The sequence below is a fragment of the Callospermophilus lateralis genome, chromosome 3 (genome assembly GCF_048772815.1).
Source record: "Callospermophilus lateralis isolate mCalLat2 chromosome 3, mCalLat2.hap1, whole genome shotgun sequence".
In the NCBI taxonomy this organism is placed as follows: domain Eukaryota; kingdom Metazoa; phylum Chordata; class Mammalia; order Rodentia; family Sciuridae; genus Callospermophilus; species Callospermophilus lateralis.
Genome location: NC_135307.1, coordinates 101465990 through 101493019, shown reverse-complemented (window position 1 = coordinate 101493019; position 27030 = coordinate 101465990). Strand labels below are relative to the sequence as shown.

The following is a 27030-nucleotide window of genomic DNA, read 5'->3' as shown; positions in this document are numbered from 1 at the left end:
CAAGCAAAAGATATAGTATGTATCATTTCCCAAACTTATTTGACCATTGAACACTTTATTTGAACATACCTATTAACATTTCTTGATAAAGAGTTTGGGAAACATTGTCCTTGGTATTCTGTATTTCATCTTTAGCCTTTAATTTTAAAAGGGAGAGTAAGGTATAAGGTATATTTTATTTTGAGGCTTTTTAATGTAACTTTCCCCAGATGCTTTACTAAGCTCTACATTGAGTTATAGACATGAAAATAATGATAAGATGTGTGGAGCCAGTGTGTGGGGTATACAATGTATTCTATTTATTTTTTGTGGTGTAGGGCTGAGCATGTGCTACTAAGTTGTGTCACCAGCCTAGGCTATGTTATTTAAAATCAAACCTTCATGCCTGGAGCCATCTTGACTTGCCATGGGTTCCTAACTTTTAAAATTTTTGTTTGGGTGTGCCTGGGAAGTAGATAGCCAGCAGTAAAGATAGGGCAATCTGTCAGTAAGAAAGAAGGATCATCAGGCATCCTCCAATGTATTTATAATTTGTATACTTATTTATGAAAGACTGGGAAACCTTCACTGAGTAGAATTATAAACTTTTAACAGATGACAGTACAATATCAGGTAATAAAAATTGTTGATTCTGTGTCTCATTTTATTATGTTGAAGACCTCACTTGTAATTGTTTCTTTAAAAGATTATATTGTTATGTCTTGAGTAATTTTAGAGCAAACAACCCAGTTTATGTGACTTTTATGAAATAATTTAAGAATTTCTGATATATTAAAAAAGCTTATTAGATAAAACAATAAGCAGTTAACATATAGTAATCACCATATGTTATCAGGGTACTTAATCCTCACAACCTATATATGTTTTATAAATGAGGAAACAGGGTTTTAGTGAAAGTAACTTGCCTAATGTTGCATTGTCTCATAAAAGGCAAAGACAGAACATGACTTTGGAGCACTAGTTTTTACTGCTGTCACGGAGTTGATTTTACATTGGCATTAGATCTAAAGGTAGAAATTACATATAGTAAGAATTACCCTTAAATCCCTCAAGACTCTCAAAAAATTCAGTACAGTTATTTTTCTATACTCTGAATAGATCATTATATCTTTGATTGAACATTGTTGTTATTAAAAACTGTGATACTGTATCTTCATCACCCTTAGCACATTAAAATGCATATGTACATAACATCAGAGATGTGCAAGACTTGAGTCCACCTCAGGGAATTATAGATTGATGTTTTCTATCTCAGGATTTTGGATAAATGTGCATTGAATGAAGTAGCAGTCATTTTGAACTAGTTAAATTGTACCTGCCGCTCATATATTTTTTCTGCATTAGTCTCTTGCTTTCTGCTTCACTATTTATTCATCCAACAAATATTTATTTAGGATGCCTTACTGTATTTCAGGAACTGTTTTAGGTATTATATAGCAGTGTGATTTAGGAATTGGTACTGTAATGGAGAAAGATAATAAATTTGTGTGAATATGTGTTTGTATATGCTGGTGATAAGTATTGTGGGTAGGAAATAAATGTAGAAAATAAGGAGTGCCAAGCACTGGGGAGGAGGGTTTGCTCTTTTATGTACAGCATGGGCATTAAAGGGCCTCTTCAAAGGAAATTAAGGAGTAAGCCATGTGGGAGAGGTAACATTATGTAGGCAATGAAGTGAGTATAAACCAGAGTTACTAATAAGATTGGCAAGGAGGCCATTGAAGCTGGAGCAGAGTTAACTAACTAAGAAGGATGAATTGTAGGAGATAAGGTTGTAGCAATAGAACGCAGGCCAATTTGTGTGGACCCAGAGTCAGGACTTTGGAAAGCTCCTGAAAGGTTTTAAGTGAGAGACCTAGCATATTTCAAGAATTACCAACAACCATGGAGAGAATAGATCACAGGGCAGAAAAAGACATGAAAGGAAGATAGAAGTTTTTTTTTTTTTTTTAAACCATAGTCTGGGTGACTTGCCCCAGTATGGTAGCAGTGGTTGGAGGTAATGACAAATAAGAATGTTATCAGTAGTCTTGAAAGTGAAGTTGGCAGGTTTTATTAATGTGTTAAAGAGAGAGGAGGGGGGCAGGAGGGGACACTGAGATTTTTGTCTTAAGCATTTATAAGAATGGAGTTTTAATATTCTAAGCTATGGAGAAAACTGAGCAAGGAACAGATTTAGGATGGTAGGAGAGAGATATAGGAAACCTAGAGTTTAGTTTTGTCCATGTTGATTTGAGAAGCATATAAGATGTCAAGTAATATTGCCAAATAAGCATTTGGGTAGGTGGTATTTAACATCATGAAGCTGGATGAGATAACCTAGTAAGTGATTCTAGTAAAGAGTTCTGGGAAATGAATTCTAGTGAACTTTTGTTCTGTCCTGTTGTTCTGGTATCTGTTTCTTGGCCAAGTTTTTCTCTCTTTTTTCCTCCTCTCTTTGAATACTTTATAAGTGAATTTGTGTTAAGTTGCTTATATCTATGATATAAGATAGTGCACTACACTGCTAGTCTTAAGATACAGCTAAAATTATTCTAACATGTTATTCTTACATATTGCTTTGGACATTGTGAAGAACTATTTTCTATTTTTTAAAATTTTAATTGACATATAACAATTGTACATTGGAAATAGAATTATAATTCAATACATGTTTACAATGTATAAGTTCAAATTAAGGTAATTAGCATTTCCCTCAAACATTTTTATCATTTGTGTTGGGAACATTCACATAACTCTCTTCTAGCTCTTTATAATAATATATAAATTATTATAAACATAGTCACCCTACCATTCTGTTGGACACTAGAACTTATTCTTCCTATCAAAGTGTTTTGTTTTCCAGTGTCTGATCTCCCTCATTCCTATCCCTGCACCCTTCCTAGCCTCTAGTGACCACTTTATATACTTCCATGAGATCAACTTTTTTATCTTGAATGTATGAGTGAGAACATGTGATTTTTTGCAGGGGGAGGGTACTGGGAATTGAACCCAAGTATACTTCACCACTGAGCTATATCCCCAGCCCTTTTCATTTTTTGAGACAGGGTCTTGCTAAGTAGCTGAGGCTGGTCTCAAACTTGAAATCCTCTTGCCTTAGCCTCCCAAATTCTAGGAATACAGGAATGAGCATTACACCCAGCTGAACATGTGATATTTGTATTTCTATGTCTGGCTTTTTTTTTTTTTTTTTTTTTTTAAATGAAATGTTTGCTGTATGCTAGTAACTTTGCTAGATACTTCTCTGTACATTACCTCAGAGAAGTATTACCTTAAATTTTATGAAGAGTTGGTTGTATTTAAAGGGAAATAGTCTGGCAGAGATACAGCTTTGAAGAAGATATTTTGCATGTGTTATTCTAAATTTCTATATACTATAAGCATGTGTATATGAAATATATTTTTTATATTATTGAGAATAAATGTGTAAAGATTTCAGTTGATATTATACAGTAGGAAGAACACTGGATCAGGGAGTCTAGCATTGTTATTATCTAGCTATGGGAGAGGGACTTAGATTTCTCTTGGGTTCTATTTCCCATCTGTAGAATGTGATAGGACCAGGATATTAGGAGGAACTCAGGGAGTTTTCAACTGAAACATAGGTTATGATCAGTTATATTTTATGCCTCCGTATCTATGTTGTCCAGTGTAGTAGCCACTGGCCACAATTACCTGTGTAAATTAATTAAATAAAATTTAAAATATTTAGCTCCTCACTTTCATTTGCCACGTTTCAAGTGCTCAGTAACCATTATATGGCTAGTAATTACCATGTTGCACAGCAAAGCTCTAGAGCATTTCATTATTGCAGGAAGTTTTATTGGACAACATTGCTTTATATAACCATTTTTGTAAGTTAACCTTTGAAATATATAGTTAGATTTACTTGAGTTTAGAGGGTGTAATTTACTTTTCCAACTTGTCAAATGATTGAAAATAGCAAAATTTTTAAATAATTTTGACATTTTCTAAAATTAAAACATGTTTTAGCTCATTTTCATAGTATGTTTTTAAATAATTTAAGTTTATAATTAAAAGCTTTCATACATTTGGTATAACTTCTATTTGAACCTGTTAGTAGAACTTTTATGTTTGACTCTATATAGTGACAAATACATTTGATAGTAATATAAGTTTTAAAAAATGAAATTATATTTTTGTACTATCTATGATAAGAAATTGTAAACTTTCATTAAAATTAAGTTAGAGTAGTTCCAGGACACAGAATTTTGTGGTTATAAAAGTTATTTTTCCTTTTTTCTGTTTCTCAATAGAAAAAAGGAATACATCGTTGTACAAAATGTAGACTGCAATTTTTGACATGCAAGGAGAAAATGGATCATAAGACACAGCATCATCGAACATTTATAAAACCTAAACAACTAGAAGGATTGCCTCCTGGAACAAAAGTGAGTTCAAATATGTTATATTTTAACATTTTGTATAATAAAAATTAGCTCTAACCTGGTTTTATCTATTAAATATGACTTTTTAAAAATGACTTCAGATTTTTATTGACTAATTTTAGATTTCATTGTTTTTATGCTTAGAAAGGAAAGCTTTAACCATTGAGTTCAGTGGAGGGTACTATGTTGAAATGGCATTCCTTCATTAAAAGTGTACCTAGTTTAACTGTTCCTTGGGTCAGGGGGTTGTTTCAATATTATATAGGCTATTTTTGAACTATGTCAGTTTTAGCAGCTAAACTCTAAGAGGCTTGATATCAGGAATCTTATTTTATTTATCTTTGTATCCCCAGTGTCTGGCATAGTGCCTTGAATGCCATAGGTTCTCAGATGTTTGTTGAAATTGTTATCATTTAGTCTACTCTCAGAGAAGCAAGTACTGCTGCTGGATAGCATTGTATTTTAAGTGAGCAAACACATGTCTGACTGCATACTGATGATTGTAATTTGCTTTTCCCTTTTTGCCTTATATACATCTGTTTTCTCTAACTTCTTTACATACAGTCAGCTCTTGAATATTTGCTCCAGTGGAGGGAAACAGAGGCATGGATAATCCAAAGTGAAATAACCCCCAAAACATTTATATTTGGCTTTGGGTACTTACCTTTGAATGTGGGTATGTCTGGTACTTGAATTAAATAAAATAATATAAAGCCATGCTCTGAAGACTTAGAGCAAGAGAAGCTATCCAGCATTCTTCCCTGCAAACCATTCATTTCATGCTGGAACTAGACATGCAGAACACTAATGTAAGCAGTGCAGTCCTCTCTCATTTTTCCCCTTAATAATAATAATAATATTAATGATAATGATACTAAATGTTGTTATGACATCTTAGAATGAGGCTTTCAGTGTACTTTTCATACATTGTATTATTTAATCCATACAATCATTCAGTGAGTAGAAAAGGCAAATAGTACCCTGTATTTTAGATATGAAGAAGTTTAAAGAGGATATCTTATTTACTCAAGATTACATGGCTTGGAAGGCATAATGCGAGATTCAACCTTAGTTCTTTTGATTCCTGACCTAGTGCTTTTGTATAATACCTAAGCACATGTTTCATAGGACTTCATCATAGTCTGTTCCTCACATGCATGAGGAGAGTATAGTCAAGTGATCAATGAGAACGTTGGTAGGCAATTGACCTTTCCATTGTCAACTAACAGATATAATTGAATATTTTCTATTTTGAACACTAAATGATAAATTTTGTGTTAGTTCCCTTTAAGAAAAGTCTCAATATTAAATTCTTCACACAGTGCAAAAAGTTGACTTAACTCTTTCTTATAACATTTTATAAGCATAAATCTAGGGTAATGAGCCCCTGTAAAGGAGAGGTCACATTTACTATAGATCTATTTGTTTTGTAGTTATGAAAGGGTGATATCAGTAGGCCTTTGTAGAGTTATTTTTCAAGCTTTGTGAAACTTAGACCTATATATGAATTTTTTAAAAATTATGTCACAGCATAAAAATAGCTATGGAATGTGCTCTTTTGATAGTCATATAATTTTTATTAACTCCTAATTACTCATTAATAACTGTGTTTACACATAACTGATTTTACATTAAGTGAATAAATATCAAATTTAACTTTATTTAATTGTTTTGAACATTTGGAGTAAATAAGACTAAATACAATCGTAGTTTATATGTACTCTTTCAAAATACTTGATGTTTAATGGTTTTTGTACAGTGATATTTTAATAGTAATATAGTGATTTTTTTTTTAAGTAAATATATTCTGCATTTTTATAGGTTACTATTCGAGCTTCAGTTGGACCTCTTCAGTCAGGATCTTCACCTACACCTTCCATTAATGCAAGCACTTCTACCCTTCAGCTCTCACCTCCAAGGACTAAAAATATAACTGCTAAAAATCCCACAAAATCGAATACAAGTAAACCTAATACAACCAAATCCAATGCAAATAAACCTAATGGAAATAAGCGTAATGGAAGTAAATCTAAATACAAATCAAAAATCTCTAATATGCAAAAGAAACAAAGCACATTGGCTAATAGCAATAAAAAAATCAAAGTTAATACTGCATTGAGGAACTTAAGGTGATGTTTTATTCCTAATATACAATACCAATTTAAATTTAAGTATAAAAACATTATACTTTAGTTAATTAGAATAGTAGTATGGCTCTTACTTATTACTTTTGTTTTAAAATATATTTATACCATTTTCTTTGTGTCTCCATAAGGTGTCGTCGGGGCATTCACAAGTGCATTGAGTGCTGTTCTGAAATAAAAGATTTTGCAAACCATTTTCCTACATATGTCCACTGTAGCTTTTGCAGATACAATACTAGCTGTAGTAAAGCCTATGTAAATCATATGATGAGGTAAGAAGAGTTAAACCTGTAAATTGACAACTAAAATTATAGTACAGGAAGTTTTTGTTTTGAAGCAAAGTTATCCCTATTAGAAACTAGTTTTTCTCCTCAAAGAGCCAAAAGGACCTAGGAGTAAGGAACTTCTAAGATACTATCTGATGTTATTTTCCAACATAGTAACTCAAGTAATTACTGGTCTTAAATTGTAAGAACAGTTAATTAAACTAATAAAATTAGGATAGGTTTGTTGGGGAAATAATTATTCTGTTTTTAATTTTTCCCTATAGGCATTTAAAAATGGTGATTTTCAAATAAAGCTTTAAGTGTTTTAAGCTTATTTAGCATACAAATAAATGTCCTCATTAGGAATATCCTCTTCAAATTAGTCACTTTGAGAGAAGCTGAAGTTTTTTGATGAAATCCAGTGATTACTGCTTCTACTCCTAGAGGAATAGCTGTACCTAAATTTATTGATAGTTGAAACTATTAACCTTTTATTCAACTAGTAGCTGTAGCTTTTTAATTAATAGCTAACATTATTGGAGGATTTTCAGTGATGTTAGGAACTTCATTGAATCTGGTTTTCTTTCTATGGTCCTTCATCTGTCATGGCATCTATACATACATTTGTTCAGTGAAAAGGAGAGACTATTCTGGTTATGATGCCACTGTTGGAATTCTTTTTCATTAATTCATTTAATTTATGTTGTTTGAGTACCTATCATTTACACTATGCTAAGAAACCCCTTCAGAACCCACATTATTTTCATTTGTATTTCTTTAATAGGAGAATATTTTATTCTATCGGGGTGGATTTTTATCTTTAAAAATAGTTCTTCCATTATAAATGTGATATACTGCTTATTCATAGTGAGTTTGGTCCATTTAAATAAATATTAGAATTAATGTATAACTGAGTTTCTTGGAGATCATGACATAACCTCTGTTTTACTTTCTTATCATTATCAGATACTGCTTTTCCAGAATTCTCCTACCTTTCATGGCAACTTTAGCCCTTCTCTCTCTGTTTTTCTGCCTTGATGATTGGCCTACCTCCTGGTGTCTTGGCTTCTTTAGTACCAGCACTTCACATCAGCTTTTAAGTTTTGGGTCCTCTCTTCATTTTTAGTCTCATCCTATATACTTTTCATTCCTTCTGAATTCTTATTACTCCATGATGTTCAGAGTTTTGACTCTTTTTGCCAGTCTAGCAGCATTCATCTAACTTTATAGTCATCGTGGTCCTCTGTTTCGAATCCTGTTCTTTTCTTTGTCCTCTACATTTTTATTCATGCTCACCTAGCATAAAAGCCAGTTTAAGATTTCAGCCTCTTTTCCTTTCCATCTTTATGTATGCTCAATTCTAGAATACAAGAGTTTATTTATTCATTCTGACTTTATAATCTTTAACTTTGATTAAGACCTATGTGTTTATTTTTCTTTTTAAAGACCTCCTTATTTTTACCTACAGTGTTTGTTTAATCCTTTTTCAGTACCCTAAAGATTTTATTTTCATCTTTTAGTTGTTAATCCAACTTATTAATTGCTCGATTGAAGGCCATCTTTTTCATTTTTCCTAAAAGCTAGCTCTTTTCAACTCCAAATATTTTTCTTCATCCAGATATTAATCTCAGAAATTAAGCTTGTCCCATTTCTTCATAGCCAATTCTATCTTTTATCTCCTTCAATTCATCATAACCTAATTCAGTTAACTTGTATCTTCATCCCTATCTCACTATTGGACTTCTTCTGCTTATAAACACTTTCAAGGTTTTGTTTCTTTAATTTTAGGATGAGGGAGCTGTGTCCTTCCTGCGTATTTTCTTTATTTCTTGTCTGCCTTTTTCCATCAACATTTTTCAAAATGTTTGTTGCCAGCTTAATTCTGATTCATTTCTTTACCCTTTTGAGTATCATCCCTACCTATCAACTAACACTGCCCCTTTAAAGATTATTGTGTCATGTACTTATCACCACACTTTTCCTCTTTTTTCATTCTTTACTCCTTAACTTTATTTTTAACGTTGTTGCCACTCACTTTTGAAACGTTTCTCTTTAGTCTCTATTAAGCCGTTAATACCATTTTTCTTCTTTTTAGGTAACACCTCTCTTTCATTGCCTGTCTCCAACTATTTATAGTCCCTTTCTTAGTAATTTTAGCACTTGCACTTTCAGCTTTCAACTTGAAATCTTAGAATTTCAATCTTTTGTTTTTCTGTGATCCAAATCTGTGTTTCTAATTATTTTGTAGATGCTTTTACCCTAGACCCACTGGCATCTCAATAGAACAACAACAACAAAAAAAGCCAAATATTATTATCTGTCTCAGATTCACATTACTACCATCCTAACATTTTAAGTTCCATCTCTTTCAGGGCACCATTTTGTGTGAATGTTTAGATCCAGCTAGAAATAATTTACTTTTCCAAGTTTCTGAAACTCAAGAAGTTCTTTTGATTTACTGTGCATCATGGCTTCCTGAGACTGCCTCCCAACCACTGCAGTATCTGATACTCCTATTGCTCTAAACCAGGCCCCATCATCTTTTCCCCTAGTATACTTCTGGGTAGAATGGTAATCTCTTATTCTGTTCAAAACACAAAGCTACCTAAGGATGTCTTTTATTTTGCCCTTAATTTCTAAAGGATCAAATTGGAAAGTATTTTGTGTTTCTTAAACTAAGGTTCATCTGGCCTTCCTTCTCCGATTTATCATAGGTTTCCTTCCTGTCCTGAAGAACTTCCAAATCCATTATATCTCCAACCATTTGCAGTTGGCTCAAGACATTCTTCTTACCCTTTTCCAAACCACCCAAACCTGCATTTCATTGTCATCACATATATTCCTTATTCATTGTTAGCTCCTTTCTCCTTTTTTTTGTTTTGTTTTTCCTTCATTGATACTGTCATTTCCCTTTGCCTTCTCACTGAGTAGCACAGCCTTATTTCTACTTACTGCAGATACTTGATCTAGGTTTGAAGTTTTTATGAAGGGAAGCTTCATTTCTCCAAAAGATGTGTACATTCAGTTCTTACCCTATACCATACCAACTCTGTAGCCTTTCAAGTAGTCTTTTTCTTTCTGGTCTCATACCTGCCCAGTCTCTTCTATAAAGAGAGACTCTGATCCTCATAAGTTGGCTAATCTTTTCTAAAGTATTTTTCTTCCCATACTTGTTTTATATAGTAGTTTTTTCTTATTCTTTATTAGTCCCCATGACATCCTGTCCTTCCCTCCCAGTTCATCTTTCAAATGTCTGGTCAATTCTTTTGAATTGTGTACCATTCATCTGATCTGCCTTTCATTTTGTTTGTGTATGTAGAATCTCCTTGAGAAGTGATCTTTGTATTTATCATATCACTTACTACATTATAAACCATAAATGATAATCATTATTTATAATTAGAAGAGGCCCCAAACGTAATCTCAAAGAAGAGATTAAAAAATCTTGAAGCTGTTGAAACATCTTTAAAGTCAGACTCTTTGAAGGAAACAGATCATTAACTTCATAATTATAAATTATTTTTTAAAAATAGTATTATTGGGTCAGTTATTTAAATTATTGTACTTTGCTAATAGCTTGTAAGTGGTAATAGAAATCATCTGAGAAAGTGAAAATTAACTGCTATATAATATTACTGTTATTCCTCAAAAAAGATATATGAGACAACTTTTTCTCTACATGTAAGAGAATTAAGTTAATGGACATTACTAATATCTCTTTTTAATAGTATTTATATCACCCAGATTCATTTTCACAAATACTGATTATTATATACTAGGAAAGTACAGTTTGTGTTTTAGTCAAAAGACCTGACAAGAACAATTAGAGAAGGAAAAGTTTATTTTGGAGCTCATACTTTTAGAGGTCTCCGTCTGTAGATGGTTGATTCCATGGGCCTGGGCCTGAGATGAGGCAGAATATCATGGTGGAAGCAAATGGTGGAGGAAAGCAACTGGGAACATGGCATCAGGAAGGAGAGGCAGAGCACTCTCATGATCACAAAATATATATCCAAAGAGGAGCCTCCAGTCACACCCTACCTGCCTACAGTTACCAGCCAGTTAATCCCTATCTGGGATCAATGCACTGATTATGTTAAGGCTCTCATAACCTAATTGAGTCATCTCTAAACTTTCTTGCATTGTCTCACACATGAGCTTTGGGAGGCATATGAAACCATAACAGTTTTCTAGAAAGTGTGATAGGCAGGTAGTATTGGGGGTCAAGTCCTTGCTGTTAATTTTTGCTAATTAGTAGGAGAAATATGTTTACCTAGGTTAATGTGATAAGCACATGACTATGAGAGCACAGAGAAGGTAAGAATAAATTCTTTAAATAAGAAGTAGAGAAGACTTTCTATAAATGACATTTCTCTTAGGCTTTGAAGAATGATGTTAAACGTTTCCAAGTAAAAAGAAAGCTGTTGTAATGATTTGTTCCTGTACACAGAGTTCTGTGTCACTGTTGATTTTTATCTTGCATTAATTTATGAATATATATTCATTCCACATTTATTTATTAGCATTTATTCTGTGTCAGACCATCTTCTTCTCTTTCACTCAACCATGAATTCTAGGGCAGGCAACTTACCACTCTAGTTATTATATCATCATTCTACAGTTTAGTGTCTTAAATAGTAGGTATACCATCAATATTGTTGGATGTTAAGGAAGTCATTCCTTTTGTGTTTCTCAGAAAGTTAAGTTGTTTCTTACATGGAATCAAGATTATTAAGGAAAATATGGTCAAAGAAGGATTTTGTCCTTAATTTCCTTGAGGTATAATTTATACCTAATAAAATTTACCTATTTATGAAGAACAATTCAATGAGCTTTTGGTAATTATAGTCATGCAGTTGGGTAGCAGGTTTTTTAGACCTACATCTTAACACTGTATTTTTACTGTATTGAATAAAAGTCTTAGCCTTTTCTGTTTTCTTAGGTGTATTTCTGTATTTCTATCAACTTTGTGGAAATAGGGAAGAAAGGTAGCTTTTTCCTCCTTTTTATTTGTGAGTGTGATTCATTTTTCCATTCTTATATTACACAAAATTGCAGTTGTAGAAGTTATGTAGTAAATACAGATGAGTCAAAGAGGCAGTATAAATGCTTTTTTTTTCCCCAAAGATAGGGAACTCTAAATCATAACTGGATTCAGAAAACTAAAAATTTAATTAGGAACATTTGTAGATATTTGGTTCAAGTTATAGATAGATGTGGAAGCCATCAAAAAGACCCTAAAATATAATTTTTCTCTCCCCTTATCAAAGAATAAATAAAAACAGTATACTTATTTGAAGAGAAAAAACTTTAAAATGTCATTAAAAAAAATAACTTATTTTGAACTGAGCCTGGTGGTACATACTTGTAATCCCAGTGACTTAGGAGGTTGAGGCTAGAGGATTCCAAGCTGGAGGCCAGCTCATCAATTTAGAGAGACCTAGTCTAAAAATAAAAAGGGCTGGAGGTATATTTCACTGGTAGAGCACGCTGGGGTTCAATCCCCAGTAAACCTGCCTCCCAGTCTTGGACTCATTCCTCTAAGGAAACAATTATTTATATAATTTTTTGCACACAATTTCAGGGCTTCCCAACCCCCTGATCTCTCTAAAAACTGTATTTTTGTGATAATATCTTAAATTCATAAATCTCCAAATAATAGTTACCCCAACTTGAAGAAATGATATTTGAAATCTTCTGAGGCTGTTTTCTAGGGATTATATTTAGCCAGAACATTTCTATTCCTTTACATACAGGCTTTACTGATGTGAGTAGCCATTTACCTAGTTTGTTGGCTACTGCTTTTCAAACTTTAACTTATGTAAGAACCACTGAAAAACTTGTTAAGGCAGTTTCCTGGATCCCACTGCCAGAGATTAATTCAGTAGGTTTGTGAAGAGCCTAAGATTTTGCATTTCTAAATAAACTCTCAGGTGATGGTGATACTGTTGTCTGTGACTTTCAGATATAGTGTGCTAAACTACTACTGGTTTTCTAGTACAGAAAGCTTTCCTTATTGGCTACAATGTTTGGTTAGTGGTTTTTTGTTCTGTGATTAGAGGAAGCATTAAGTTATGAGTTCTGCTTTTTTTCTTAAACCTCTACTAACAATTACAAAGAACTGTCTAGATGTTTGAATTTACAGATGGTAAACAGTAATATTTAGCTCAAATAGTGTGTACTTTCTAGATCAATTTAATTCTGTTCCCCTCCCTCTATACCAGCATGTTAAGATTATTAAAAAGTTATTTTCAAAAAGTTGATTTCTAATGATAATTCAGATTGTAACAAAATTAGTTTGTGAATAAAAATTTAGAATTGTTTTAAATACATAATAAATGAAAAATTTAGTTTGTTTTTTAACTCTTTGAGCATTTCCTTTTTACATAATGGTGAGGTATTGATCATCTAAGTATATGCTTAGGGAAAAAAGTATGTGTCATTAGGAATTAAAAGCAAAATGGAATATCAGATCAAATGTTGAATTAAACAGAGTTAATGGTTCAGTATTTATACTGTAGTCTTTTAAAAACTAGAAAACTTAAGTACAGACTTGAAATATGTTTATAAATTAATATAATTATTATTATGAAACAATAGAATTCTATACTAAAATTATTAAAACGTCTTCTGTCTCTCCAGCTTTCACAGTAGTCGTCCAAGTAAAAGGTTTTGTATATTTAAGGAGCATTCTGAAGATCTCAGGTAACTAGTTGATTTTTTTTTTTATTCTTCCTACTAAACAATGGTTATAATTTACATTCTTTCTTGCATAACAAATTTATTGAGATATAATTCACATGCTGTACAATATGCATTTAACAATAAAATTAATAGGTTATGGTTTTGTATTATATTATACTATACAGTATAGTATAGCATCCAAACCTACAATACGTTATAGTATTATACTTTACTGCTGCTGTTCAGCAATGACCACAGTTAATTTTAGTACATATTGGTCATTCCAAACAGAAACCCTTTCCCCATTCATTAGTGGTTATCCCCATTTCTTTTCAACTCTCCCCATTACTAAGCAATCATGAATCTACTTTGTGCCTATGTAGATTAGTTCATTCTAGATATTTTCTACAAATGGAATGATAGACTGTGTATGTAGTCTTTTCCAACTGCCTATAAAGGTTTATGTATATTGTAGCATGCATGTATCAATGCTTCATTTTTCAAAGTGCTGAATGATATTCCATATTATGAATATGTCATAGTTTAGCCATTCATTCAGTTCATTTTCACTTTAGGTTGTTATAATGCTACTGTGAACATTTACATATTAGTTTTTATAAGGACATGTCTTTTTATTTTTCTTTAGTATATACTTAACATTGAATTTGCTGGATTTTATGGTACATTGATCCTTCTGAGGAACTGCTAAATTGCTTTTCAAAGTAGCCTCATTATTTACATTCCCACCAGCAGTGTATGAGGGTTCTAGTTTCTTCACAATCTTTTGTAACATTCGGTATTATATCTTTTTTGTTATAGTCATCCTAGTTGCTAGGAAGTGCTGTATCATTGTGGTTTGCACTTTTAAATTAAACTGTCTGGGAGTGCCAGTTTGGAAATCTGAGTGATTCCTAATGGATATTACATTGTTCCTTATAAGACCTGAAATATGCCATTGATCTCTTGGTAAATTTATTTCATTGGTGACAAATGGTGTCAAGATGAAATTCTCATGCATTTGCATTGTAAAATGAAAGGAAAAATCAGGCCCACCAACAATATTTGAATATCAAAAAGTTACTTAAGATACCTATTAAAGTGACGCTGTTAATTTTTGAAGCACATATATGAAACCACTGAAATTCTTGAAATCAGTAGTCTTCATAATTCTTTTTTGTTTGTTTCTTTTTCAAATAGAAGTATACAGCTTAGCTTCTGTAAAGAAACTATGGATGAATGTTGATAATTAGCATCGGTTATACCACACACTGAATTCAAAATTCATTGAGCACCATTTTTTAAAATTCTGATTTCCTTAGTTTCTTTTTCTTTGTTTATTTTCTGCTTATGTTGCTATTCTCCTTGAAATAATAATATCTTTGTTCCACCAAACTAATTTATTGATAAGTTTAGCCAAAGACTTGTTTGATGCTTTGGGTTCATGGAAAAGGAGGAAGAGGGAATGGCATTATGCATTATGTCTTAGGATCTTTGTGTTTATTATCTCCTATGCGTAGTTTACTCTTTCCCAGATATTGTATGGTTATTCCTTTATCTCCACTCTAAAAGTGATCCTTTCCTTAATTACTGCATTTGAAATTGTATCCACTCCCCCATGCTTCACTCTAGCACTTTTACCTCCTTTTAGTATTTTTTTTCATAGTGCATTTGCTACTACATTCTATGTGGCATGTGGGGTTTTTTGTTGTTCTTGTTGTTGTTCATTTGTTTTTGTTTTTTTTTTAAAGCCTAGCATATAGTAGGCATTCAGTAAATATTTGTTGAATAAATTAATGTATATGGAAAAAATTATGTATTTGGACAAAAGGTCCCATTTATGATGCTGAGCCAGTAGCACACAGGAAGATAAAAAATAATGGTTCAATATTAAAACTCTTAGTCTCATTAGAGTGTTTATTGTATTCAGAGAAATTGATTGTTACTTGAGGTACTGCCTTAATAAAGACTTTTATAAGAATGAATAGGATTTATTGCATTTTAAAAATCAGATTTTAATTTGATTTTTACCTCATTATTGTCTAGCTCAGTTGTGTGTTAGTTTTTTAAACGAATTATCTGATTTTTTAAAGGTCTGGAGTGTTTTTCTCTCAACTTCCATTATGTCTCACATTGAAATTGGTCAATTTCTGTGAGTGGAACTTAGCATATTTATAAAATTCCATATCCCCCAATCTTTGTAATTACTTAATTGAAATGGAATATTTTTTATTGTGTATATTATGTGTATTATGCATTTATCATGTATGTATTGTAGCAGGTCCTGTCTAGATGATAGGGATAAAGCAATCTTGGAACTAACCTTCAGGGAATGTAGTTTATTAGGTGGGAAATAAAGTATGAACAGAAGTAACTATGGATTTTAATAAGTGCAATAGGTTATTTCAGAGAAGTGAGAGATTACTTGGAATGATCTGGATAGGAATTAGGTTTACTTTGTTTTTAAGGATGAGTGTTTTTTTTTTTTGTTTGTTTTGTTTTTTACTGGCAGAAGAAGCAGAGGGATCTTCTAGTTGGAGAAAATAGCATAAAAGTGCAGAAATGAAAAAGAAGGCATACGGAAAGATTGGCTAGTAGTAAATGGATGGAACATGATGTTTGTGTGATAGTAATGGATTAAAGTCTGTAGCAACAATTTTGAGCTTACAATCATATTGGAATGCATTGAAAATTAAACTTAGGAAATTTGGACTTAATTCAGAGGGCACTGGAGAACCATTAGTGTTTTGTGTAGAATCAAGTGATTCTGAAGGAAAGTTGAATTCAGGGACATACAAGGTGAGTTGTAGGTGCATAAATCATTTAGATTAGGGATCTGAATTAAGGTGGTGAGGTGGTATTACATTGTGTTTATTATGTAATATGGGCTCTGGAATCAAAGTGCATAATTTTACACCTGATTTTGACCTTTACCAGCTCTATGTCCTTGGTAGGCTACTAAGCTAACTCTGTACTGTATAAAAGGGTAATAGTTATAACACTTAACTCTTCAGGTTGTTGTAAGATTTAGATGAGATGATATGTTTAAAAGCAGCCTGGCACAGATAAGTACTCAATAAGTTGTTAATATTATAAAATGCTTGACATATTAAATGTTTCAAGAAAGGAGAAAGTCATAGGTAACTATGGTTTGAGCTTTAGTGTCAAATGAAATGGGACCATAAGAAAGTCAGGAGGAGATGATTTGGGGAGAAAGCAGATGATTTTAGATTTGATGTGCCAGTGAATTCTCTCAGTGCACATATATAGCATGCTGTTTAGAATAGAACTTAAGGGGGAGAAATCAGCCTGAAGTTTCCTGTTTGTTTGTATTCATATACTGGTAAAACATATATATTCTATAATGAACATCAAATATATGAACGTTGAATGTATATACTTTGTATTAAACTGATAATAACAGTGATCAGTTAAATGATCAATTTTTTTCACCTAAACAAAATTTAGGTGAAACTTTGATTTATTAGAGAGATTCCAAAGACTCTTATAGACCCCTAAGTAGAGGAGCAACAGCCAGAGCAAATAAAGAAAACAAAAAGTCATCAAGAACTTACTGTAGTTCTCTCTGCTTTGACCTGCTAAGGCAGCACAATGCTGTCTTTATTTTCTCTGGACTTGGGTTTCTTTCTGCTTTCTCTGTACAGACCATCTTTTCTCTACTAGTGACCCAACTATAATATTCCCAGACTCACATATTTCCCAAATCAAGAAATTTGATTAAAAATTCCAATTACAAATCCCTGTTTAAAAACAGATTGAGTTAGTCATACCATCCCTTTTAAAATTATCTATATCCAGTGGAATAGGCAGTAGCCTGTTCTTTACCAGTGAAACTCTTTTTAGTATCTATGAGGGCAGTTTGTTCATAGAAAAAATTGTAGTTAGTTATTTAAGCTAAGTATTTTACATTTTAACTTTCTTTAAGCTTTTAAGTCTAACTTAGAAATACTCCATTTAGAATTTGAGTACTTTTTAGTAATCACTTTCTAGAGAAACTTTAATTTAATGTAAGATGAAGTTCATTTAAATTGAACAGATTGAATTTTTTTCAACAGTGACATTTAAGTTCAATTTACTTTAAACAATTTAGTGTCATTTATCCATTAAATATACTTGATTTTCTTTTAAACAGCACTTCAAATGCTTGACCCAACTAGCTCCCAATTGCTTAACATTTTAATAAATCTAATAAGTTCAATTATATAGTGGCTTTCTAAGTTCTCTGAACCATCTCAATATTTTTACAGTCTTAATAATATTTAAGATACTTTTCAACTAAAAGTCACGAGATCAAACACATTTTAAGTATGAATCTTAAGGCCATTGACACATAACTTTAATATGCCAATTATGTTTAAATACTTCAGATAGCAAATGTTATTCAGTTTAATTCAGTGAGTATAAGAACTATTCTGGAATCAGCAAAAGTTTTTCATGATTTTGGGACTTGTTTCCTAACTTCCTTTGAAAGTCCTTAATCATTTCATGTGTTATTTAAGAATCAAGAACATACTGGAGTTCTCCGTGCTTTGACCTGCTAAGGCAGCATGATGCTGTCTTTATTTTCTCTGGACTTGAGTTTCTTTCTCCTTCCTCTGTACAACACTCACAAGTTTTGTTAAAGAGAATGAGTAGTATAGGCCCCATCAGGTAGGCAATAGCATTCACAGTGCTGGGATGATGAGGATTCCAAATTTGTGGACTCCAACATTTTTATTAACTACGTCAGTTAATTCCATTTTAAATAATAACCACCCTTGGAAGATCATGCTAAAACCTTGGCATGTAGTGGCAGGTATCATACTATACTTCTAAATACTTTATAATTTTCTTCTAATTTTGTCCTCAACTAAATAAAACACTAGATTATAAATTTCATTCAAGTACTGACTGGCTTTTTTTTTGTTGTTGTTGTTGTTCATAGTAACAGTGATACAGTTGTATAGACAACCTCAGTAAATATATATTGAGTGAATGAATGCTATTCTCACTTTGCAGATGGGCAGAGGAACAAATAGAATGTGACTTGCCTATATTAATGCAAATTGTTAATGGAACCTAGACTGGTTGTAGGTCTTTTGACTGGTACAAAAGATAAATATTTATAAAACATAAATACTCTATGTAAATAAGTAGTAGCAAAATTTGGACATAGCTGTACCAATTTATAGAGAATCATTTCAGTTACATTAAATTTATATAACAAATAGCAAGTTACATTTATTACACAAAAAGATAATTCGTGGAAAAATAATCATTGAACTTGTATATAGATTTAACAACAGATAAAAACTTTTCTTTTATGCTATTTTTTTTTAATAGGGGCATTACTCTAGTGTGCCTTAATTGTGATTTCCTAACTGATGTTTCTGGCTTAGATAATATGGCTGCACACTTAAGTCAACATGAAACCCATACTTGCCAAGTTGTAGTAGAGAAAGGTACGTATATATAACTGTGCTCTTGTGGATTTTGATATTTATTCCATTATTTTTGGTCAACCACAATATGAACTCTTTACTAAATCGTTACTCTCATCATAGTTCATATGCTGTTGTAAATATAAAACTTTTCTTCTAATTTCAGTTTCTGTCTGTATCCCAACTTCTGAACATCCTTCTGAGTAAGTTTAATTTTTTTTCAGTGCATTTTACTTTGATGGATTTTAGCACTTACTGCATTTTTAAGTGTATCATTAATAGCAATGAAAAAATTTTTTTTTAAATGTTTTTTAAACCTGCTTGTTGAAATAGGTTCCTGCTCTGTGGAGCTCGTGACCTGGTGCAAGACAAGTTGGAATTTCCTAAGTTCAAAGTTCTGAGATATTTTCTTACACAAAGCCAGTCAAGCAGTCAAGTTTATGACACTAGCTTTCATTATTCAGCTCTGTTCAGCTTGTAAATGGGTTCAGATTCCTGTTCTACTTTATCTTTGTGTCAAGTTGACATATCTTAACATACATTTTTTTTTTCTCCAGTTGGTTTTCTCTAAAAATAACTTATTGCTATGGTCTTTTCTTACTTTGCTTAAAATAATTTGTGTTTTTCTCTACTGCACTTGCCTTCAGAGTAATACATTCCAAGTGATATGGTTGTTTGTCTTTTCTTCTGTTTTGTCTGCTTCTTAATTTCATGTCTTAAGTTTTTGGACCAGATGATTGTCCTTTTCCTCATTTGTTGTCTGTCATTGCGCTATTTTTTTTTTTTTTCAGGTGCAGAAGCAGCCCAGAGATTTCAAAAAATATCCAGGGTACACCTGGACAGTGTCCCCCTTCGATGGACACAACTGATGACTGTTCTCTCTTTCCAAGGAATGTGAATAATTTGACTGTGGGACCTGCTCTAGGTTGTGGCCTCAAGAAATCATATCTTGGGGAAACTCCCTTCCTGCATGACTGGCCTCTTGTAAGGCTGATGTTGATTTGGCCAGAGATGGCCTCGGGGCCCACCAAATTGAGCATACTTCCCACTGGCAGCTTTGGCTCTCCATCTTAATAAGCTTATGGGCCAGTTATAACTAAGAAAAACCTATCAAATCAATGGTTCAGCATACAAATTAAAGTTTAGTCATTTTGGCTGCTACCCATAAATCTTCCTCTATCCTGAATGCAATCCAAGAAATATAAAAAAATCTAGTTGTTAGGAAATCATGACTATTTTTCATGTCCTTGGAACAATAGGTCTCTATAATTATGATTCAAAATCATAGTTATTTTTACTGTTATTTAAAATTATCACCCAGTATTAACTCTAAAATTTTCTCAACAATACCAATTCTCAGATTTTTTTATTTTTAAAAAATTTAGTTTAATTTTAATAGCTTGATTTTATGTTCTCCAAATTTAGTGATATCTACTTTATGATATCTATTTTTCTATTCTTTAAAACTTATTCAGTGTTTATGTTTTTAAGAATACCAGGAGATTTCTTAAGAATTCTCTGATAGCTTTATAGTATGGCTGTTCTCAGACAGTTATGATATCTTCTGTCTTGTTTCAGGATTATTATTTATATTACCTCAATAATTTTGGCTTTGAAGGTGTTAAAAATTGGTAAAGCTTGCAGATCTTAAAAACAAGTTTTAAAGTAACATATTTGTATATCTAATCTGTAATTTAATAAAATTTTTTTTTGTTTAAATGTCTCATTCTTTGCTAGTAAACAATTTCTTATAAAAACTATTTTATCCTATTGCTTTAATTGTTATATGGAAGCATTGTTATGTGGCATGCAAACCTGAGAGCTAGTGCATTTTGCATTTTTTCCTCTAGCACAATTAAATTTCATTATACTATACTAATTTCTTGAATTTTAAAGACTAGCAAAGTGCCTTTTATGCCTTAGTAGCCATAAGGATCATCAGACTCTGAAATTATAACTCAGGTGTGGTTTCTTTTATTCTAAAATCAGAGATAAAGCCAGTTTAGATGACTGCTTATTTTGTAATGTTTACCTTATGAGTATTAATCAAAAAAATTAAATCCTGTTAGCTTTAATTATCTGGACAAATTTATAATGTAAATGAAGGATATTCCAAAATGTCCAAAGGTGACTTGTTTCTTAGTATTGGACTTAGTAATATATTATTCTTTATTTCCTTATCTGGCTCCCTGAAGTTTTATCATCTTCCTTCTTTCTATCCAATTTTTAAAAATTTTGCCCAGAAACAACAGTTTATTTCCATTTTTAACATTAGTTCTTTATATGTTATAGAATAGAAAATTTGCTTTTCCTTGATTGTAATTAAAAAATATGATATAGCAATATATGAGTACTATTTTATAATTTTTCTGAGACTTAATTTTTTGTAGTATCAAGTTCATTTCCTTGAAGTATAAACTATATTATCACCTGTAACTTCATTTTTTAAAAATTGGTTTGACTAAAGCAGGACAAAGCTTGCTAATTATTATAGGTAATTAGTTGAATTTGTGTGATACTAATAGGTTTTAGCTTAAGCCTGATCTTTCTTTACCATCAAGTTATTCTAAATAGTTGATTTGCCTCATCAAAAATAGCCATGTCACATGTTTATGCTTTTTGGTTACTGTTGAATAGGTCTAATTTTTAGTTTGAGTCTATTGTCATTCTTAGAAAATGACTCTTAAGCTATAGAAACTTGGATTCTTGCCTTATTGTCACATTTTGGCAAAACATCTTGCCTATATTTTAGATGATGGTCAATACTTTGAAGAAGAATGAAGTAGGGAAGAGAAATACAGGAATATGGGGTAGAAATTAGGAGACCACTGTTTTAAATCTGGTATCAGGGAAAACTTTGCAGAGACATGACATTTTGAGTAGAGGTGTGAAGGAAGTTATATGGATATCACTTGGATATCAAAAGAGCATTTCTGGGAGGAAAAAACCTCCAACATGGGATAATTCTGAGTTAAGGAACTGTTAGGAGACTAGTTTGGCTGCAGTGGAGGGAAGAAGAAGGAGACTAGTAGGAGATAGGCCTGTGAGATAATGTGGACCATGTGGTATATGAACTTAAAGACCATCGTAAAAACTTTGGGTTTTACTTTTAAATGAGAAGCCATTAGTGAATTTTGAATAGAGGATACCTCAATAAAATTCCAAATAAATAAATATCAGGGAGATGAGTTAAGGGGTTATTTTAATAAAACAAGTGGGAGCTGATGGTCGCTTGGGTAGGTGATAAGTGACTCCTTTTTGAATGTGTTTTGAATTTTTTGGTAATTTAGATATGAAGTGTGAGCTAACATGTGAGGATGATTCATAGTTAATATTCTGAGCAGCTGAAAAGATAACATTGTTATCAATTGAGATGCAGAAGACTCAAGAGGAATAGGTTTGGGAGTGAAGAAGAAGATTTTAGTTTGAAACATGTTTTAGTTTTGAGATACTTATTTGATAGCTAAGTGGAGATGTCATAATCCTTTATGAATTTAAGGGTAAGTTTTAGGCTATAAGTATCATTTAATATTTTTAAATGTCATAAGAATGGATATAAGTGAGACTGGGGGATTCTAAAAAGATCAATGTATTGTTAATCATTGTCAATATCCTGGTTGTGATATTGAACTATAGTTTACAAGATGCTATCATTGAGGGAAACTGAGCAAAGTGTACTTGAGATTGCTCTTTATTGTTTCTTATAACATTACAACCATGTGTGAATCTACAGTTGTTCCAGCATGAAGAAGTTCAGTTTTAAAAAATTCATGGAAGTATATGAGCTCATCAAGGGATAACAGTGGAAATAGAGAAAGGGCAAGGTCCACAGGTGAGCTCTGAGGACTCTGACAATAAAAGGTTAGAGAGATGAGAAGGAATGTGCAAAGGAAACTAAAGAAGGTATGGACAGAGATGTGGGAAGAAAATCATGAGTATGGTGATGCCCTATTTGTAAATGAAGTTACTAAGTTTTAGAGGTCTAGGGATCTGTTTTTCAATACTGGTTATGACTAAGTTTCATAGTTTATTCTTATGAATTCACATATCTACCCCAGTAACAGAAACAGGAATTCTTGATCTTGAGAAAATTTAATATCCATCTTACTCTTAGGCACATTCAACTCTGTATGTGTACTCTTATAAAAATAACCCTCTTGCATTTTTATAAAAGAAGGTAATTGTGTCATTATTTCTCCTGTTCTATACTATAAAATTAATGCCCATAATTTATACATAGTTTTGGGAAAACTGTTTCTGTGGTCAAAATTCAGGTTAAAATTAAAATTCTTTAAATTAAATTTAATGTGGGATTTACCATGTTATATTTGGCCTGTGACTATACAAAAAGTATTTATTCAGCCTTTGAATTTTTTTCCCTTCTATCATTACTAATTTCATGACAATCTCAATAGAATGGGCTATAGAATAATGATTAGATTTATCATTCTGATTTTTCTATTGGAAAATATAAATGTAGTGTTGAATAAGAAGGACTTCTAGAAATTTCATTCATGTTCCTGAATCATTTATAAGGTAGAGTGCATAATTAGATGCAAGCAAGTACATTTTCACATTTTTAGAAATGTTATCTGGAAAAAATGGTTTCCTCATTATTACATTTATAAAGTCTAAGAAATATATAACAGTGCAGAGCCTCTTCTGATTATAGCAGCAAGGGATATTTTTGATGAAGAGTATGGTTGCCTAACATGGCTTCACTGAGAAGCTTAAGAGTTTCTCATAATTATGTCTAGTTTCTCTCTGTAACTTCTTGTAACTAGCTTTTGTAGAGACTGTTAATATTTCCAGTGTTTGTAATATCTATTAAGATTCTTGAAATTTTTTTCTCATTTTGTTAAATTTAATTGCCTTTCTTAATGAGATCAAGAGGTCTTTCTTGATGATAAGATTTGAACATTTGATACCCAGATTTGATACGTTCAGCCCTCTCAGACCTTTAAAGTGACAGAGTGATGTGGTACGAGTCTAGGCTCTGTAATTGATTGCCCAATTAGGAGTTCCTACCCTGTTGTTTTCTAGATGTAAGTGACTTATGCAAAGGCTACCTAATCTCTGTACCTCAGTTTCTTATTTATAAAACAAAGATTACAAAAGTACCTACTCTGAAAGTCTTGAGGGAATTAAAGGAGTTAGTTTTCAGGTAAAGTACTTCAAAAGTGATTAGCTAGTTCTGGTGGCTGAGGCAGCAGGATCACAAGTTCAAAGCCAGCCTCAGCAATTTAGCAAGGCCCTGAGCAACTTAGGGAAACCTTGTATAAAATTAAAAAATTGAAAAATAAAAAGCTCAGTGGTTAAGCAACCTTGGGTTCAATCCCCAGTACCCCCCCCCAAAAAAAAGAAAAGAAAAGAAAAAGATTAGCACATAGGAAACACTATAGAAGTTATCAATGATTCTATTGTTGTTATATTTCTACACTCCATGATTTTATTTCTGCCTACATTTTATTCAGGTGGAATTGCCCTGATCTTCGGCCTTCAATTTTTCTTTCTAGGCCTCCCAAACCATTTACACAAATTATTTCTGTTAAATTTCTTTAGAGATAATTGCTGCATCATGTATAAGTCATACCTTTCAATTTTCGGTCTCTAAAGCTCATTAAACTTATATTTTTAAGGAATTTCTATGAACACTTCTGGGTTTATTTTAGTCATAAGTGTCTTTTATAAATCGAATCAGTATTTTCCCCTAAGTTGTAATACCTTAACTTGACTATAGTATGGACATCTTGTACTTATGACATAATTCACTTCTGATTTTGAGTTGTTTCTGCAGTCTCACTCTTGTCAGCTTGTATTTGACCACATACAAAAGTTTACTATCATCTATCTCATTAGAGGGTCTCCTGTGCATCTCTTTTCTGTATTTTTTATTAAAATAAGGCATCTTACTGTTTTTAATTGTCCACACTGAAACTGTCCATACAACTCACTGTGAAGTCTTGTATTGTGAAAGGAATGTAGCCTTGAAATAAGATAGACTGAAGTTTAAATCCTAGTTTTACATCTAACTAGCTCTATAACTTTGAGTAAATTGTTAACCTTCAAGTCAGATTCCTCATCACTGAAAGATAAGTAATAATTCTTTTTAGGTTGGCTTTAAGAAATAATGCATGGAAATTAATTAGTTAAATTACCAGTTTAAGTAATTCAGTTAGCTATTGATTCTAAATTACTTGGTACTGACCTGGAAGAAAGCCCACACTCACTGTTGTCACTGCTCCTACTCCAGCTTTCCTGCTCTTAATCCTGTTACTCCTGTGAGTACTGCCACTTCCTGATGGCAGGGGATCCTAGAATCTATAGAATCTTATCGTCACTGAGTTTCAGTGGCAGTACATTGGCATTGTGGTTATCTGTAATTTTGACTAGTGCAGTACTTTCCTCCAGACTGCTTGGTGGATGACATCTCATCACAGTGCTTTAATTGAATCTTGTGTACAAATTTTCTAATGTAGAATTAAGAGTAATTCTGGCTTTTTCTGTCTAAAGACTGGGAAACAACACTGCCTTTTTGAAAACTGGTACAGAATCCTGTTTAGAAGGAAATCATGCTTTTTTAACTTACAGAATCCTTTTTTTGAAGAAAATTTTATTATTACCAAGTATTTATGTCCATAAATCTTGGCTGTTAATTTTGTAAGAGTGTATAGTTCTTCTAGTTAGCAGTAGTCACATAGCTATTTCTTTTGTAGAACTTTGAAATGATTTTTCAACAATGCCTCTCTTGAATGTTAGAGATATTATTGAACTTAGTCATGAAATTGCTCTTTTCTGTTTCCCTAATCTCCATTTTCCCTCTTTTCCAGTGTACCTACCTGTGTAGATCAGTTGTAACATAGAATAGAAGTAAAGTTTTGTAAGATACTTTTTCTTGACAAAAAGTGAGAATAAAAGGGTAATTCCCCTCTAGAACATTTTTAGAGTGTAAGAGCCTGTGGTAAATGCACTATAACTGAAATTTGGAAAATTAGGCTACTGAATGAGTTATCTTTCTTATTGATTGAATCAGATACCCTAAAAAGCACACTTTGAAGTGGTTTTAAAAATTAATTTAGTTCTTCAAGTGACTTCCAAGTTTGTCTAAGCAAAATGCAGTGTATTGACTAAAGGTAAAATATCAGCCCTAGCACTTTCTCACCAACTTTGTGGTCAAGTTGCCTCACTTCATCTGTGAAATGAAGTTGATAGTAATCTTTGAAGATTTAAGAGATGCACAGTGTGCTTTAAAGATTAAATCTATGTATACACTTTGTTAAATTCCCTCTAATTTAAATGTACTAAGAAGAAATAGAAACAGAATTCTGACTTTCCTTAAAGCTAAAGAATCGCAAGAGAAATATTGGGTTTCATCCTTAGCACATTGCTCTTTTCATAGTATAATATAGATAAATCTTTTCACAAGTCATTACACTGGACTGATATCCTGCCTTCAATGTGCAAGACTCTGTGTCAGGTGTTGGAAATGAACACATGAATAAAAGACATGATTGATGTCATTCACCATGGTAATTATAGAATAGGAGAATCAAAAATGTAGACATGAAGTTCAAGCTGAATTCATATCTTCACAGGGCCACATAGCCAGCTGATTTCATAATCATTTAAACCATTATAATTATATATATTGAATAGCTATAATTTTTGTGAAATACTATCCCAGAAGGAATCAGAACCTGTTCTTAAAAGTGAAATATTATTTTATTATACCACTCGCAACTAAACTGTTAAGTCATTAATTGTTTTTCATATATGCAAGCAATAAGTAAACTCTTCTAGGGGTAGAATGACAATGTTTTTCTTTAAGTCTTACATTTGAAACTATATCAAAATTTCTGTTAAAAATATTTACTCACATTGAGTCTATGAACATCAAAGAATAAGGGCTTACACCATTGTTTTTTTTAATTTCTGAACTTGGAAGAATCATTGTTTAACCCAAGTTATAGAATCTTAAGTGTTCAAAATGGTCATATATTTAAGTTAGAAGAAGGAAGAGGAGAAGGAGGAAAAACCAAACACCAAACCACTCTGATCTATGAGTTTGGGCATCTTTCTTTAACTTGAA

The 27030-nt window shown here is 32.1% G+C and overlaps 1 protein-coding gene across 1 annotated transcript in view; it reads left to right on the top strand.

Annotated features, from left to right (window-relative positions):
- Znf280d (zinc finger protein 280D) overlaps positions 1-27030 on the top strand; it is a 112268-nt gene that overhangs the window by 62861 nt on the left and 22377 nt on the right. Inside the window, 6 exon segments of the mRNA XM_076850833.2 lie at positions 4278-4412; positions 6231-6538; positions 6685-6825; positions 13462-13524; positions 18844-18962; positions 19108-19144. Coding sequence (XP_076706948.2) covers positions 4278-4412; positions 6231-6538; positions 6685-6825; positions 13462-13524; positions 18844-18962; positions 19108-19144 — 803 coding nt within the window.